The sequence below is a fragment of the Squalius cephalus genome, assembly GCF_949319135.1.
Source record: "Squalius cephalus genome assembly, chromosome: 14".
Taxonomy (NCBI): Eukaryota; Metazoa; Chordata; class Actinopteri; order Cypriniformes; family Leuciscidae; genus Squalius; species Squalius cephalus.
In genome coordinates this window covers 27,454,410-27,470,989 of record NC_137135.1, presented here as the reverse complement: position 1 = coordinate 27,470,989, position 16,580 = coordinate 27,454,410, and the positions used below count along the sequence as shown (strand labels likewise).

The window sequence follows — 16,580 nt, the reverse complement described above, 5'->3', positions numbered from 1 at the left end:
ATATACGCTTAAATACTACAGTTTTCACTCTCTCATTATTGAATTTCAACAGCATGTAGGTCTTTATGAATCACGGACTAAAGAATTCACCATTTTCTTTAGATGAAGTTCAGATGATGTTTGTCTTTTCTTCATGTCTTTTCTTGGATTTGAACTTAAAGGTGCTCTAAGCGATGTCAAACGTTTTTTAGGCTGAAACATTTTTTTTTTTTTTGTCACATACAGCAAACATCTCCTCACTATCCGCTAGCTGCCTATCCCCTGAACACACTGTAAAAATGCACGGTCTCTGTAGGCAGTCCAGGCACCACAAACGGCAACAAAAACAAACTGGGCCAGCCTGGACCACGAAACATAACAAACAGTGTTCCAGCCAATAACCGACAAGAATGATTTGGGGTGGGGGTTGGGGGGTTAGTGCGCGTGCACATGAAGGGGGGTGTGGGGAGTGGAGGAGAAAGAAGCATGAAGAGGGAAGTTAGCTAGAGGAGAGATGTCCTAGACAACGACAACGACTAAGGTTATATTCTCTTGAATTTTGATATGGCCGACACACGACCAAAGAGACGACGTTCCGATGAACAAATAGCAAAGAAGAGGGAAAAGGAGAAGGAATGCGCGAAGTCCCGAATTTACATCGGAAAAGCTTGTTTCAGGAAGCAGAAGGGAGGGAGATGGGACGGGATAAGGAGGAGGGAGGGTCGAGCTTGCCTCCGTTTTGTTTGACAATACGAACGTCAACAAGATGTGACGTCACCCAACATCGCTTAGAGCACCGTTAATCAATAGTTTGAATATTATTCATTGCATTTTCAGGCTGTGACAGATGTATTAACCAGAGCACTGAGCAGCCCTCTCCGAACAGTGAATAATGGGCAATATAGTAGAATTATTGCCAGTGCCTTCCTTAAAGAATTATGCTTTTGCCAGTTACTTTTAATGAGATGCTTATTTTATTTATAGTACATCACTTCAACACAGCAAAGTATTTTTGCTGTGTTGAGGTAATGTAGGCTAATAAATCATGCTCATTGCTGAAAAATGGATTGTGGTGGTAGACTTGCCAAGCAAACCAGGAACATTCATATTTATAATTATTTGACAATTAATGCATCAGTGGCAGAAGTGCACTTAAGTTCACTCATACCGTATGTAAATATCACTCATCAAATATAAGAACCCTGCTGTTTGTGTTTGTTTAAACTGCTTAAGTGTATGCAGTGTGGTGTGAATTTAATTTTCTCACTTGCGTCACACACATAAACACACGTCTTGCCCTGTGAACGGTGGAATAAAAGCAACAGAGTTGACTTCATGGATGAAGATGTTTTATTAGACCACTGATTAAAACATTACAATATCACTCTGAGTGGTGTCTTATGATTGATCCATGCACACATATGCAAATGCATATTTAGACAGTACTTAAATCTTTCATCCGTGCAGATCAAGGTGTGAACATTGTCAGTTAGTTAAACTTGGTTAGCTTTTATTTTGTTTTAACAACATTTAACATTTTGAGAGACATATTATTTTCTCCGTCTCCATCATTATGTTTAATAACTTTATCCACCTCACTCAATCTGCCAAAGAAACAACAATAAAGGAACACTGAAAGATATGCAAGGACACAGGGGGAAAGGATCAGAATATTTACAAAGCTATCAGAATATTTTGTAACCCAAACATTATGTTTGAACAGTATTGAGTGCGACAGGTCCCTATTTGTAATTACCAATTCCTAAAGGAATTTAGGGTTGCGTCATGGAAAGTCGTTTTTCATTCAAGACATTTTCTCAATATGCAACATAATTGATTTCACTCTTTCGTTCATGAATTACCCTCTTCATGCCAAGGACAACAAGTAGGGGGAATAAATCTATTCTTACCCTGAAAATATTAGCAGAAATATTGACTGAGTTCTTTACTGCATAGTAAATTAATTTTTGTGTATCTGTGTTACAAAGAACTGATGTCAGAATAACAATTTGACATTTTGGAAATGAAAATTTGCATATGTGCTGGAACATATAAAGCATCATAATGCAATAGATGAAAGTCAGTAAATACATCTCACATTTCCTTTGCAAAGCTTTAAAAGTCCTCAATACTGTTTTGCATTCTTTCATTACTCCCATGCACTGTATTTTCAGACACATCTTTAATTGTCCATCTGTTTCAGAAATCAGAGCTCAATCTTTATCCGACGTTTCTCCCTCAGAACATTTGACGTCTGCAGGAACCCAGATGTGGCTGAAGGCTCTTGCCTACAGAGTTCCCGAGCTGTTTCATCAGCATCCACAGAAGAAGTCCCATCAGAACCAGCAGGACTGTGAAGAGCCCTACATACACACTTAGGTTCCAGCCCCATCCCGCTATAAGAGGCAAGGATGTGGACGCCTCCAGGAACCTCCTTGGGGAAGGCATCAGTTGCAATAAAATTGCATAAAACTACTGCAGCACTTCAGGGAATCCTCTGATGAAGCCAGGTGATATGTAACTTGGTGTGCCAGATTTATCCATGACAGGTTCTTGATGTCCCGCTGTCAAATCTTAATTTGTAATCCACAAGGAAGCGTGCTTTGTCTCTTTGGTGTTGTGCAAAATGAGAATGATGCTTGAAGTCTTCTCTGCAGCTGCAACCCCTCCTGCTGTTGTTGAGTCACATCCACTCCCTTCATCCACTGTGTGTGCGTGTGTGTGTGTCTGATGATTAAACCAGCCTAAAATGGCTTGCTGGTCTTCACTGGTCTCCCAACCCACAGTCAGACTGGTTTGTCAGCCTAGTTTTATTGGGCTGTATCCACAAAACATGCATAAGCTTCAATAACAAACTATATAAGATTAAAACTAAAAACATGGAATGAATTAGTTCAAATATCCTCCTGGAACCCAGGAATAGACTTTTGTCCTCTGTAGTGGACATTATATTTTAAGTCTGGATGTCCTGTAAAGAGCACGTTCGTGGCTTTTCAAAGATACCAAATGTTTGGAGGTTTCACAATGACAACAACTTCTCCTTTATCCTTAAAATGACTGACATATTAATTTAGTGATCAAATTTTGCACTCTTATGGAAATATGATCATATTTTGAAATTATCATTTAAATCTGACTAATTTTCACATTGTTTGTCATACATCAACATCTCAGGGTTATGTGGTTTCTGATCAAAATATGACTTTCTGTTACAAAACAGGCCATTGATTTGATAGATGTCCACTTTAGAGGACACAATCATGTGTATCAGGCATTTTGGGAGAGATGGCAAGTGAATAGGGAAATAAATTATATATCAATATTCCAATGAAATATTAGATATTATTATGAAAATGTTGTAATTTATTAGCCTACTCCCTTTAAAACACATTTTTTTCATTACATGTTGCCCCAAGAACACATTAATATGCAAATTGGATAGAGTGTAGAAACATTGTATTTAATAGCACTACCATTAAATCTGAATTAATGGGATTAATCTATGGCCATTTTACCCACATACTGCATAAAGTAAAATGGTAGCCTATTCATTCCGTTATATCTTTCATAACACATGCAGTTGAGAATCATCTTTAAACTAAGTAGCCTAAAACTAAAAATGTATTGGTAAATAAAAAAATGCCTTTACATGTCATTTATTGTATTTTAGTTTTTTTAAACAACCGCGTCCTGGTTTCCACTACAGTGGACATAGCATAACATAATTATGAATAAAAAATCTTTACAAAAATAATCATTTGTTTCTTATGCTCAGTCTAAACAATGTAATGCCATGGAATAAAAATTGTCAAAATTCAAAAACTATTTTTCTGGGTCTTTTTTTCTAGGAAGATATAACTTTTAGTTATATTTTCCCCCTTATGAATACTTTCCTGAATCCTAACTTCTTTCTTACTGTAATAAGATTTTCGTGAAACCAGTTTCCTTTATCCACATTTCAAGACTCTATTATCAGGTTTTTAGGGTATCAGGAAAAAATAATGTTCAGATAAAATTGTGTTCAGATGCTTCTGACTTGAATTAAATAAAAAAAAAATATTCCCAGTGTTTTGAACAAATCTCGTTGCTGTTACCATAGTAACCAGAGATAGTTTGGGTGGCTGACAAACATGGCGGCGCTACAGAAGAAACGTGTTAGCTGCAAACAAAAACACTTTTGCTGTTGTACTTAGTCGGATTATTCTTTTTATATGTGGATCAAAGCATATTGTTTGGATAAATGTCTACGAATAGGCGGAATGGGGGTTGCTATATATTGACGCGACATGAATCATCTTGTACAGCGATCAAACTGGCACAGCTAACGTTAGCCAGACTGTTCATCTGCAGCAGAATCAGCCACTAACTAACTAACTAATCCGCAGGATAATCCAGTCGGTTGTGACTACTAGCGGGACCACTGTGTTGTATGTCTGTCGGAAAAGCTCGAAATATATATATATATTTCTGTTTCAAAGTAGCATCTTAGGGAATGAATTACAAGGAACTGCACTAGAACATCTTAAATGATCAACGTTAAGTTTAAAAAAACATTTAAGCTGTCATAATTCCATAGGATCTGTGGAGTGATTATTCTATCAAACGAAATGGAATTAAACTTAAACCACGTTGATTATCTCCAGGTAAGAACTCAACATTCTTATTTGCACTTTTTGTACAGTAGTGGTCAAAAGTGATGTACGCAAACTGCAACTAACGTTACAGGTTTTATTTTACTAAGCAAAAAAAAAAAAAAAAAAAATAAAAAATGCATAGAAAAACAAAAAGCTTACAGGAGGAAAAAGCAATACACTGACTATAATATAATCAGTTATTAATATTTCGTTGGTCTTTCTTGTTTTTGCATGTTATTTTCAGCCTGGCCAAACATTATGTCTGCACGTTTCATTACGTTATCATCACAAATAAAACAATTGACCCCAAGCACAACTACGAAATATGCGTACAAAATCTTTTAGTAATATTTGAATAAAGGTTTCAGATGTTTTTTTTCAGATGATTTTTCCTTGGCCACTACTGTACATCTGCTGTGATTTACAGTGATGCCAAAAATGCATTTGGTCTTTGATTGGTTTACATAGAAAGCACACTTGTGAGTCATGTGGCTGAGTGGATTATTGGCATTTATAAAGTTGATATATGGGTGCAATTGTTAGTTTAATTATCAGAATGAAAATGTATTAATGGTTATGCCGTCTTTGTTTTCTCAGGTTGGAGTGACATCTCAAAAAACCATGAAACTCCTCCCTTCTGTGGGGCGAAAAGCAACTCAGAAGGTATATCTACATCCCTTTTGAAATAATTTTCCAGGTTTAGTGTAAATCAAACTCATCTCCATCATCTGTTCTCAGTAAATAGTTACTACCATACCTCAAAACACAAATAATATTAATCATACTCCACTTTACATACATTAAATTACATTGTCAGTAATCGACTTGAACAGGGAATATTCTTGTAATAGAAACTTCCATCTTAAAACTGACGGAAAGTATAGAACAAGGTAAACTGGAGATTAGACCCCACTTGTGAAAGAGCATGCAACATGTCCTATTTATTTGAGGATGTGTGTGATATTTCCTCCCTCATTTGTCTATGGTGGCTTTACAAATGAAGCTGTTGGTGTATCTTGTCATTCTAGTTTGTCATTTTCTCATTTCAGGTGGCTGTTGCAGATGATGATGGTGTCGTGACCTGTTTTGGAATGAAAAAAGGGGAGGCTGTGGTATGTATCAGAAGTGTTTCCTGTTTCAATGTACACTTGCGATCGAAAGTTTGGGGTCAGTAAGATTTTTTTTAAAGAAATGAATACTTCAATTCAGCAAGGATGCATTAAAGTTATCAAAATTGACAGTACAATATTTTTATTTCAAATAAATGGTGTTCTTTTGAACTTTCTATTTAAAAGAATCCTGAAAAAAAAAAGTATGGTTTCCACAACAATATTAAGCAGCACAACTGTTTTCAAAATTGATAATAAATGTTTCTTTTGCACCAAATTTAGTATATTAGAATGATTTCTGAAGGCTCATGTGACACTGAATACTGGAGTAATGGCTGCTGATAATTCAGATTTGCATCACAGGAATCAATTCCATTTACAAATATATTGAAATAGAACCTTAATGGAATGGAATCTTATTGTAAAGTGTTACCGATAAATATATATTGATATAAACGAACAAAATAACTTCTTCAAAGGAAGAATAAATGTCTGTCTCTTTTGTCAGCCTGTGTTCAAATCGCTCCCAGGACAGAAGATCTCCAGACTTGAGCTTGGAGGGGCGTTGGGCACCCCACAGGAAAAGATCTTTGTGAGCTCTGGCTCTGAAGTGAGGGGATACACTAAAAAAGGCAAACAGTTCCTTACATTTGAGGCCAACCTAACAGAGAGCATCAATGCCATGTGAGATCTTGCTTCTTGTTTTTCAGACTGTGTCTATCTCTATATTAATGATTGGCAGATTTGACAGTGCATCTCTTCTTGTTTTGCCATTTTTTTCCTCAGGCATGTCTCAGGGGCAGATCTGTTTGTGTGTGCCAGTTACATTTATAACCATTACTGTGACTGCAAGGATCAGGACTACTACCTCTCAGGAGACAAGATCAATGACGTCCTGTGTTTACCTGTGGAGACCGTTGGCCGCATTGTGCCCATCCTGGCCTGCCAGGACAGAGTACTTCGAGTATTGCAGGTATATTTGCCACCCTTTGTCTGTACTTTGTTACCCAGATATAATTTAGCAATCGCTTGTGGTCATAATATACACAATAGAACAGACTCAGGTCCGCAGTCATTCTACACTTTGTGCCCCATCAGGGATCTGACCTTCAGTACGATGTAGAAGTGCCCGGACCTCCAACTGTTCTAGAACTTCTTAACAGAGATGGAGGTATGTGCTAAAAATATGCTCATTCATTTTATTGGGAAAGCGTGTATTGGCTGAGTGTGCGAATTTGATCATGCATAAAATCTTGGTCCACAGGAAAAGGTGGTGAAGAGGTTCTTTATGGAACAGCTGATGGGAAACTGGGTCTTGTGCAAATAACCAAATCTGGACCCATTACTAGTTGGGAACTGGATAATGAGAAGAAAAAGGGAGGTAGGAAATTAAAAAGTGTAGAAAACTGATTGCTTATTGAAATATTTACTTTACCTGCACTATTATTTGAGACATATTTATTTCCAAACCTTTATGCTGTTATTTTTTGGGTGAGCTATAATGCCTGTTTTATTGCCATATAATTGTACTCATGCTAGTCTGTGTTGGTCTTTTCAAGGTGTGCTTTGCATCGATTCATTTGACATTACTGGTGATGGTGTAAAGGACATCCTGGTGGGAAGGGATGATGGGACTGTGGAGGTCTACAATTTAGATGGTTCAAATGAACCAGCACTGCGATTTGAGCATGTGAGTGTCAAATAAATCATACGAGATATGAGATTAATGGAAAACCCTTGTTTTGTTTCTGAAAAAGAAGGTAAGACGTTGTCTCAAATGAAATTCTGCCACACTACAATTGCGATATTTGTCTTTCTGTGTTTTCAAGGTTTTGTCTGAGAGTGTCACATCAATCCAGGGTGGCTGCGTCGGAAAGGAAATGTACGATGAAGTTCTTACAACAACTTACACAGGTTAGCTTTGACTGTTAGATAAAAGCATTTTACCATGTCTTTTATGACAACAATACTGTGTGGATGATGTCAGTGCTTAAAGTGACCCTATTATGCTATTTTAAAGGTTCCTAAATTTGTTTTGAAAGTCTTCTACAATAGTTTTACATGCATCCAAGGTCAAACAAACATTTTCTTATAATTTACATGCAATATCACCTCTTTTCTCAAGCCATCTAAAATGATAAAGAATTCAATAAAGTCTCTAAATCCCTCCTTTCCAAGAGCCTACTCTGCTCTGATTGGTCAGATGGCTCAGTCTGTTGTGAATGGTCTACACAGTGCGTGTCGGAAACAAAGCGCCTATATTACCATATTTGTATTTTAGCTCCAGAGGCTTCCTCAACACTTGTATAAACGCCGATACGAACTGTAACGATGTCATTGGTTTTACCTTCCCAAACTCTTCCAGGCCTCAGCTACAACTACAGTGTCTGAGGACGGGTCAGAGGAGACAGTAATATTGTTCACAGGCAGCTAATGAAGACCATGGGCTGGCATTATGCAAATTTGTTACAAACCTACGTAGTTCTTGCAGGAAATAAGACTGGAATTACTGACAACTCGTTTCTGAATAGGTTCTTTCTTGTGGGAGACAATAACTCCATTTATCATGCGCTTTGCAGACATTTTACATTCACAAATAGCTATATTACTCACTACGGGAAAGGAAATATCTGAAAATCATAAGAGGGGCACTTTAAAACTCTGCAGTTTATCATTCACCTGTGCTTTCTGAGAGCTCATAAGCAATATGTGGTCATGTGGCTGGTTTCCAGGATGGGTGTCAGGTCTCACCACAGAGCCTCAGCAGATGGTAGCAGGCCCGGGGGATGAGATCAAGATGAGCCGGGAGACCCAGGGCAAGGTGTCCGCACTCCGGTACTACACATCTAGCTGTTTCTCGCCATGATGATCAGTCTAAAAGAGCAAAGATCTGCTAACTAAACTGGTATAGATTTTACAATGCTTTCTGACATGCCTAGTTTGCTTGTGCATGTTTTAGGGCTGAGTTGGAGCAGTTGCAGGTGAAAGTATTGCAGGGGAGAGAAAAATACCAGCAGAGCTCTCAGTCCAGCACGGCTGTGTCCGCTGTGCCAGTCTTTAGCATCAATGACAAGTTCACATTGTGCCAGGATGATGCCAGCTACAGCCTCACCCTAGAGGTGCAGACCGCCATTGACAACCTGCTGCTACAGGTTAGAGAAATACACTGATTCATCCTGCTTTTAGTTATGTACACTAGTGTTTTAAAGCTTGGGGTTGGTAAGAATTATTAATGTTTTTTGTTTTTTTTAAAGAAGTCTCCTATGTTCACCAAGGCTGCATTTATTTGATCAAAGCATAAAGCAGTAATATTGTGAAATATTATTATAATTCTAAAACTTTGATTTTCTACAGCCATTACTCCAGTCTTCAGTGTCACATGGTCCTTCAGAAATCATTCTAATATGCTGATTTGGTGTTTAAGAGATATTTCTTATTGTTATCATTGTTAAAAACGGTTGTGTGGCTTAAAATATTATTTTTTCAGGATTCTTATTGAACAGCATATATTTGAATGATTTTTAGTCACTTTTGATCAATTTAATGCATCCTTGCTGAATAAAAGTATTAATTTCTTTCAGGAAAAAATAACCTCATGTTATTATTTGCTTAAAGGTCCACTTGATTGATTTACTAGAAGATATAGTCTATGGCATCATGTAAATATGAAGAGAATGTTCTTCTATGGGTCCTGTTTTATAGTATATTTTAGCATACCTGGATTACTGTATCAGCATTCAGAACCAGCACTTCTCATCTTCATTAATTCAGCATTATTTTTACATATATTGTAATTTCAGCATTGTGAGACTGAAGTTTCCTTACATTCACTTGCATGTGTTTTTGTACTCTGACAGAGTGATGTTCCAATTGACCTGCTGGATGTTGATAAGAATTCAGCAGTGGTCAGTTTCAGCGAATGTGATTCAGAGGTAATGCACATCCTATGTGCCACATCATTAAGCTAACTTAATGATCACATCACATGTGTTTGCCAAACTGTCTTTGTTTGTTCATCTAACCCAACAGTCAAATGGGAACTTCCTCCTCGCCACCTACAGGTGCCAAGCAAATACCACTAGGCTGGAACTGAAGGTCTCTATTTCATTGTAATTTTGTGTTTTGTGTGGATTGTTTCCCATTATAATAACATGTATTGTATTGTATTTTGTTTAAATTGCTGCGTTTGAGCATTTGTCCTGATTTTTCTCAAAGGTGAGGTCTATTGAGGGTCAGTATGGCACCCTTCAGGCTTACGTGACGCCAAGGCTTCAGCCCAAAACCTGCCAAGTCCGACAGTACCAGATCAAACCGCTTTCCCTCCACCAGAGGACACACTCAATCGACCAGGAGCGGTGAGCTTAGAAACACACTCCTGTTTCTTCCTTGCATATCATGCATTTATCGTGCCAAATGAACATTAACATGATTCTCCCTCTTCATCGCTAGGCCTGTGAACACCTTGAGACTGACTGGACAGTTCAGTTTTGCAGAGATCCATTCCTGGGTTGTGTTCTGTCTGCCTGAGGTCCCAGAGAAAACCCCGGCAGGAGACAGCATCACCTTCTACTTTCAGAACACTTTCTTGGGAACACAGCTAGAAGCCACCTATTGGTGAGGCCAACCCAATATCCAAATGCATCTTAATGAAATGTGTCCATAAATAAATACTATCTATCTTTGTTTGCATATGTTAAAGGGCTGATTAAATTTTGTCATTAGCTATGTTTCCATCCAAAATTGCTAATTTAACTTGTGTGCAAAATTGGAATATTACATAAAACACAGTTTTCATCCCATGCGTTCAAGAGAACAAGATTGTCGCTATAAATTTTTTTTTTTAAAGTCACTGTGGTTCTTTTTTGATACATCATGAATGTAGTTTAAGATGTAATTGTGCTTTGTCTGTACTAGTGTGCAGACAAAGCACATGTTATCTTGCATTCAGAGGTGAATGTCTGGTGTTTGTGAACGCAATCGTGTGAGACAGTTCTGGGAGGTAATTATACCCAATCATTTTGATGACAGACTTTGGCTCAGGCGTTTCAGAACGGCCAAACCAACATTTGAGATGGTGCGCAATGAAATCATTCTGCTGGTTAGACCAGTTATCCAATCACATCCTCTGCTGAGGCAGTCATGTGAGTTTTTTGTTGTGCGTCACAGAATTTATTTGGTGAATGTGTTTCCATCTTAGTTTATGCGCCTTTTTATCCACCTTAATTGAGCACATACATTATTTATGTGCATTTTTATTTATGCGTATGTTGGCAAAATAGGTGGAAGGAAACATAGCTGTTGTTGATTTCAGATATATCTATATTTCCCAATAACAGTTGGACAAAGATTCTACTAGATGATTGCATTATTAGAGGAAATGTTGTGATTAATCATTATAATAGTTTTTGGTTCCTTATTTTAATGGATTCCAGTAAAGGTGAAGCAAACTTCAAATCAGACAACATTTCTACCATATCCATACTGAAGGATGTTTTGTCCAAAGAGGCCACTAAGCGAAAAATCAATCTGAATATATCCTACGGTGAGTTCACAAACTGATCTTTTAACTGATGGATGTAGTCAGACTACAGTGATCTTAATTATTCATGCAACAAATATGAGTGCTAAGTGCTTGCTGTGTTTGTTGTTATGTTGGTTTCAGAGGTGAATGAAGACTCTGTGAGCCATACTCTTCGAATGATTCATCCCAAGCTAGAGTATCAGCTGATTTTGGCCAAAAAAGTTCAGCTTATTGATGCTTTAAAGGTAAAACATTAAAAAGACAAACAAAAAAAGTCTGAAGCTAAAAAGGAAGCCTACTAAGTGTGTGTATTGTATGCAGGAGCTGCAGGTGCATGAGGGGAATGCAGATTTTCTGATTCCAGAGTATCGCAGTATACTGGATGAATCTGCCCAGCTCTTAGAAGAATATAAGAAACAACCTGCTCACTTAGAACGATTGTATGGTAAGTGAACTCAGATGAGCACGGGAGACTGTATTTTACAATGTATCATTTTAAATCTGTATTTTAGATTATTTACATGAAGTGTAGAATTCCATAAGAAGTTTTTTACACACAACCCCTGTCTTTGCAAATGAAATAATGACACATCTGTAAGTAAACAAACCATTTTGTGTTTTTTTTTTTACAGGTATGATCACTGATCTTTTCATTGACAAGTTCAAATTTAAAGGACAGAATGTCAAAACAAAGGTTTCACAGCTGCTTGCAATTTTGAACAACTATGAACTTGATTCATTGATGGATTTTTTCAGTGAAGCTTAATGGAATGTAAAATCCAATCATTGTTAAGTAATGTATTTGTGAATTTAGTTTTTACAATAAAAATATGGTATACTATAGGGATACAGATTGTACCAATATAGATTTAAATTAAAATGTTCAATGTAATAATTATAAAAACTATGTGTGACTACAGTTATTTACTATATTTTTAGAATACTCATCCATTGTCTAGATGCATTTTTACAGAAATAAAAAAAATTCATGAAAAATTCATGTCTGTTTTTTTTTCCTATTCGTACTGTTTGTCTTATGTGTTTGATCTATATATTTTTTTAAAGATTTGAGCTTTTAGTGAATTCTGATATAATGTATGATGTGGAGATTTTTGTTGTGTTTGATGGTAATGAATTTATTTGGAAAAAACTTTGGAATAAGTCTTACACAAGCAAGCAGCCAATAAACTTTGAACAGAAGTTTCTTAATTAATTATAATTCTCAAATACTAGCCGATTTGGTAGTGAGTAATGGTGCCCCATAATACAATTACTTTAAGTACATGTACCTTTAAATATATAATTTTCACAAATTGAAGAATTGTGCCAATACTCTTATTGTAATTCCTGAGCTTCTATATTACGTATAAACGTGCCATCATATTCATCTTTAGTTACATTGTCCTCAAACAGTTTAAAAATTCCTTTGAGCCAATGAAAGCAACTCTCAACGGCTCGCTTAGTGAAAGCGGAATCGCAGTTTGAGCTTTACGGGCTTCCGTATAATAAATGACGTTTGGGTTTGCTGCATTGTGATTGGTCCGTTTCAATAGTCGCGGGCTACTTGAACTGGGACAGCCACAATATCAAACAGGCAGCTGCAAAAAGCAACAAGGCGCCGTTTGATTTCATAGGAGCGTCTTTTGTGAGCTGTCCGAGGCGTGTTGCGGGAGTTTACACACCGGCATGGCGCGGTTTCTGTAGTATAGTTGCATGATTTATTTTTGAATCTTGGTTTTGTAAGACGCCGCTGGCAACTGTTTGTATTCTGTTTTTGTCCGGATTTCAACAGCTCACTTCTGCCAGTTCCCCTGGTTAGTGTGGTTATCCGTGTTTATTCGATGTTCACGTGCGTGTGTTTGATAAAAACGTGTTAAAACAACATCAGAATCTGCTTTTAAGTGCTTTCAACCATCGATCCTTTTTGCAGGGCGTCTTGAGCTGATCTAACCGCTGGAAGGATGTCATCTGTCGGCCAAACACAAGGAAGCGCGGTTCATGATTCAGGAGCAGATATTCACAATCAGGAAAACATGCTTACAAGACTACGCGGCGCAGCAAAGAATCGGATTGAAAACCGAGAAAATGTCAACCCTAAGCCAGGCAACAGGACTGTATTGGGCGCCCTGGAGAACAATCAGCGCAGACAGCGCGCCGCTAAACAGGTTCGAGCATGCATGGCACATGACTATAAAGTGTGCTCTCTTAATACAGACTGGTTTCATGATGTATATAGTTTATGCATCATAGTTTATAATCAGTGGTGTGCTTTAAATTAAGAATTGCTAGCTGCATAATATTGATTAGATTAACTGAAAGTTGCTTTAGTTTAATCAGTCATACTGCTCGCAGACTTTGTCCCTTTGAATCACAAATATAAATCTAATCCCTTTTGTGTCAGACGGCATTTATGGCGCCACTAGTTAAACTGAAATTCAGTGTTAAATACCCGCAGCTTATTCCCTCCCAATGCGCTGACCGCCATTTTACAAACTCACTCTCTGCTGCTATAGTAAACTGGGTCGTTTGGAGGCATCGTTCACCAAAAATGACCTTTTTTCGACCCCATATAATATAGAGCTTTATAACTTTACATGTTCTCTGAACCACAAAAAATGTTTGTGAATGAGGCTGTCATTCTGCCTAACATCTCTCCTCTCTCAAGGATTGATAGTTTAGGTAACGTTACACTTCAGCTTTTTGCGAGCTGACCCGTTAATAAAGCAACAGGTGCATGTCCAACCCATTTATTAGGTTCTAAATATGTGTGCAATATTTATGGAGAGGGGTTAAAATGACCCTATTTGTATTCCATACAAATCACACCAGGTAAAAACTAATCTTGAACTACTTGAATTTATTTTTGTTAGTATTTATTTGCAACACTAAGATCATGGGTGCAAATTCCCAGTGGATAAATGTGCATGAAGCAATTAATGTCTTCAGTACTGTAAGTTTCTTCAGATAAAAACTTGTGCCAAATGCATAAATGTAAGTAACTTACCCTCAAAAGCTCTCTGCAGCTGCCTTTTAATGATTCAATTATAATCATAATAGAAATTGTACACGCTCTTGATCGTTCACAAAACCCTACATGACCCTGAAAGAGTTAAGAAAAACAACATGGGTTAACCAGTATTTCCATCAACTCGAATTGAAATGGGTCAAATTGACCCCTTCTGCGTAATATGAAAGGTTACTGCAAACAGGGTGTATAATTGTCTACTTGTGTATAACACCCTTTTTACCTCCCATCTAATCCAATTTTCTCTTTTTTTTTTAGGTCTCTGGGCCCCAAATAATTGCATCCAAATCCGAAGAAAATGGCAGGAGCTTTGGAGAGAAGCCCTCCACCAGGCCACCAGCTTTTCAGATTCATGTAGATGAGCCTGATGGTGCTTGCGCTAAGAAACCGTCTACACAAAGAGCAACCATGGATTGCTCCCCACTCACACTAAATCCCACTGTAACCCGCCTAAGGCAGCCCCTCGCCACTATCGATCTGCCAATGGAAGCTAGTTTTGGTAAGATGTGTGTTTTTCTATTTCAGTGCCCGTCTTGTATTTATCTATATAAAATCTGTAAATAACTTAATTTTTTTCTTTATGAAGATTCTCCTATGGATATGTCAGTAATTGATGGTGAGGAGAGGCCCACAAATGTCAATGAAGTCTCAGATTATGCCGCAGAAATACACACGCACTTGCGGGAAATGGAGGTGAGGAAGTGAATGCATTGAATGGGATATTACTTTCTGAATATTGAACTTCTAGACAATGCTTTAGAGGATATGCGTCATTACAGTGTTTGCTTGTGCTTCCTGTCATGCAGGTCAAGTCAAAACCAAAAGCAGGTTACATGAAGAAACAGCCCGACATCACAAACAGCATGCGTGCCATCCTAGTGGACTGGTTGGTGGAGGTGGGAGAGGAGTACAAGCTGCAGAACGAGACCCTCTATCTGGCTGTGAACTACATTGATCGCTTTCTGTCTTCCATGTCTGTACTGAGAGGGAAACTACAGCTGGTGGGCACAGCTGCTATGCTTTTGGCTTCGTAAGTATCTTTGCCTTAAAGCCTCAGACTCCATACAAACCCCCCTTCTCCACGCTCACCTCTCCCTGTTTGACTGTAGGAAGTTTGAGGAGATCTATCCCCCAGAGGTGTCAGAATTTGTTTACATCACTGACGACACCTACACAAAGAAACAAGTGTTGAGAATGGAGCATCTGGTGTTGACCGTTCTCTCGTTTGATCTTGCTGCTCCAACAATCAATCAGTTCCTCACCCAGTATTTCTTGCACCAGCCTGTAAGCAGCAAAGTGGAGAGCTTATCTATGGTGAGACCATTTCCTTGTGTGGAGTTTCCCCATTATAACCTAAAATTGTTTTAACACCTTTTTATTTCCCCACCAGTTTCTTGGTGAGCTGAGTTTGATAGATTGTGAACCTTCCCTGAAGTACCTCCCATCTCAAACGGCTGCTGCGGCTTTCATTTTGGCCAACCACACACTTGCAGGTGGATCATGGGTAAGGCTGCACAATTCTGAATGCTCAAAGTATGAATATTCTTAAACTAGACTGCTGGAGCCAGTTGTATGAGCAGCCATCTTTAGACTGTTTTAAGAACTAGTATGACCAACTAGCAGTTAGCCACGGGGCAGTCGCTCTTTTGGTGTCAAACTAGACCAATCTGCATTATAACATTATCACCCTCAACTTTCTATTTCAGTCAAAGGAACTTGTTGAGATGACCGGCTACACTTTGGAGGATCTTATGCCGTGCATTCAGGATCTACATCAGACCTACCTCAGTGCTGCTCAGCACGCACAGCAGGCTGTTAGGGAGAAATACAAGGGCTCGAAGTAAGTTTGCTTAACCTACTTGCCCAATTGCTGTGTTTTAGCATGAGTCTTGGAAGATTGCTTAAAGATTATAATAACTTTATTCTTTTCTTTTTTCCCCAGGTACCATGAAGTCTCTCTCATTGAGCCTCCTGAGAAGCTAATGCTGAACTAACCACCCCATCAATGTGTCCATTGGTTCCATACCTCCATGACAATTGTGCACACTTTTGATGCTTTATTTCCATATCTCCAATAACTGAAGCCATAGCCTCAATTTTGGGGGAATGGTGAGATTTTAGTGATATGTACATTTTTATTAGCAGTCCTTCAGGATTGTGCCTTTTTTTAATGCTTGAAACGACCAGATATTTGTACATTAGGTAATCAAGCATTGTTCTTGTATTTCAGTGTTTGTATTCTATTTTTATGAGACTCCAGCAGTGCACTTTATCCTCTTTTTACACTGTTAAAGTGACCTTCCCCTTTTACA

The 16,580-nt window shown here is 38.0% G+C and overlaps 2 protein-coding genes across 2 annotated transcripts; both read left to right on the top strand.

The window, feature by feature from the left end:
- The first annotated feature begins 4,074 nt into the window (after window positions 1-4,074).
- bbs7 (Bardet-Biedl syndrome 7) lies at window positions 4,075-12,234 on the top strand. The gene is made up of 19 exons (XM_079893232.1): window positions 4,075-4,622; window positions 5,211-5,276; window positions 5,663-5,725; window positions 6,231-6,406; window positions 6,509-6,695; window positions 6,821-6,893; window positions 6,987-7,103; window positions 7,282-7,412; window positions 7,552-7,636; window positions 8,455-8,557; window positions 8,682-8,874; window positions 9,580-9,654; window positions 9,752-9,817; window positions 9,938-10,077; window positions 10,172-10,336; window positions 11,155-11,264; window positions 11,385-11,488; window positions 11,565-11,688; window positions 11,876-12,234. Exons 1-19 carry the CDS (start codon window positions 4,587-4,589, stop codon window positions 12,007-12,009), a joined length of 2,148 nt encoding a protein of 715 aa, XP_079749358.1. The 5' UTR covers window positions 4,075-4,586; the 3' UTR covers window positions 12,010-12,234.
- A 575-nt stretch (window positions 12,235-12,809) lies between these two features.
- Window positions 12,810-16,482, top strand: ccna2 (cyclin A2). Its single transcript, XM_079893116.1, has 9 exons — window positions 12,810-13,057; window positions 13,174-13,408; window positions 14,527-14,767; window positions 14,855-14,961; window positions 15,075-15,298; window positions 15,378-15,582; window positions 15,659-15,772; window positions 15,975-16,108; window positions 16,211-16,482. The coding sequence occupies exons 2-9, from the start codon at window positions 13,205-13,207 to the stop codon at window positions 16,260-16,262; spliced, it is 1,281 nt and encodes a 426-aa protein (XP_079749242.1). The 5' UTR covers window positions 12,810-13,057; window positions 13,174-13,204; the 3' UTR covers window positions 16,263-16,482.
- Window positions 16,483-16,580: the final 98 nt, after the last annotated feature.

Bases quoted from the DNA above. Each gene is read 5' to 3' on its own strand.
- bbs7 (XM_079893232.1), top strand. From the start codon at position 4,587: ATGGAATTAAACTTAAACCACGTTGATTATCTCCAG. The intron at 7,637-8,454 runs GTTAGCTTTGAC...GCTGGTTTCCAG, and splicing joins TCTTACAACAACTTACACAG to GATGGGTGTCAGGTCTCACC. The intron at 9,818-9,937 runs GTCTCTATTTCA...TTTTTCTCAAAG, and splicing joins CCACTAGGCTGGAACTGAAG to GTGAGGTCTATTGAGGGTCA.
- ccna2 (XM_079893116.1), top strand. From the start codon at position 13,205: ATGTCATCTGTCGGCCAAACACAAGGAAGCGCGGTTCATGATTCAGGA. The intron at 15,299-15,377 runs GTAAGTATCTTT...GTTTGACTGTAG, and splicing joins GCTGCTATGCTTTTGGCTTC to GAAGTTTGAGGAGATCTATC. The intron at 15,773-15,974 runs GTAAGGCTGCAC...TTTCTATTTCAG, and splicing joins CACTTGCAGGTGGATCATGG to TCAAAGGAACTTGTTGAGAT.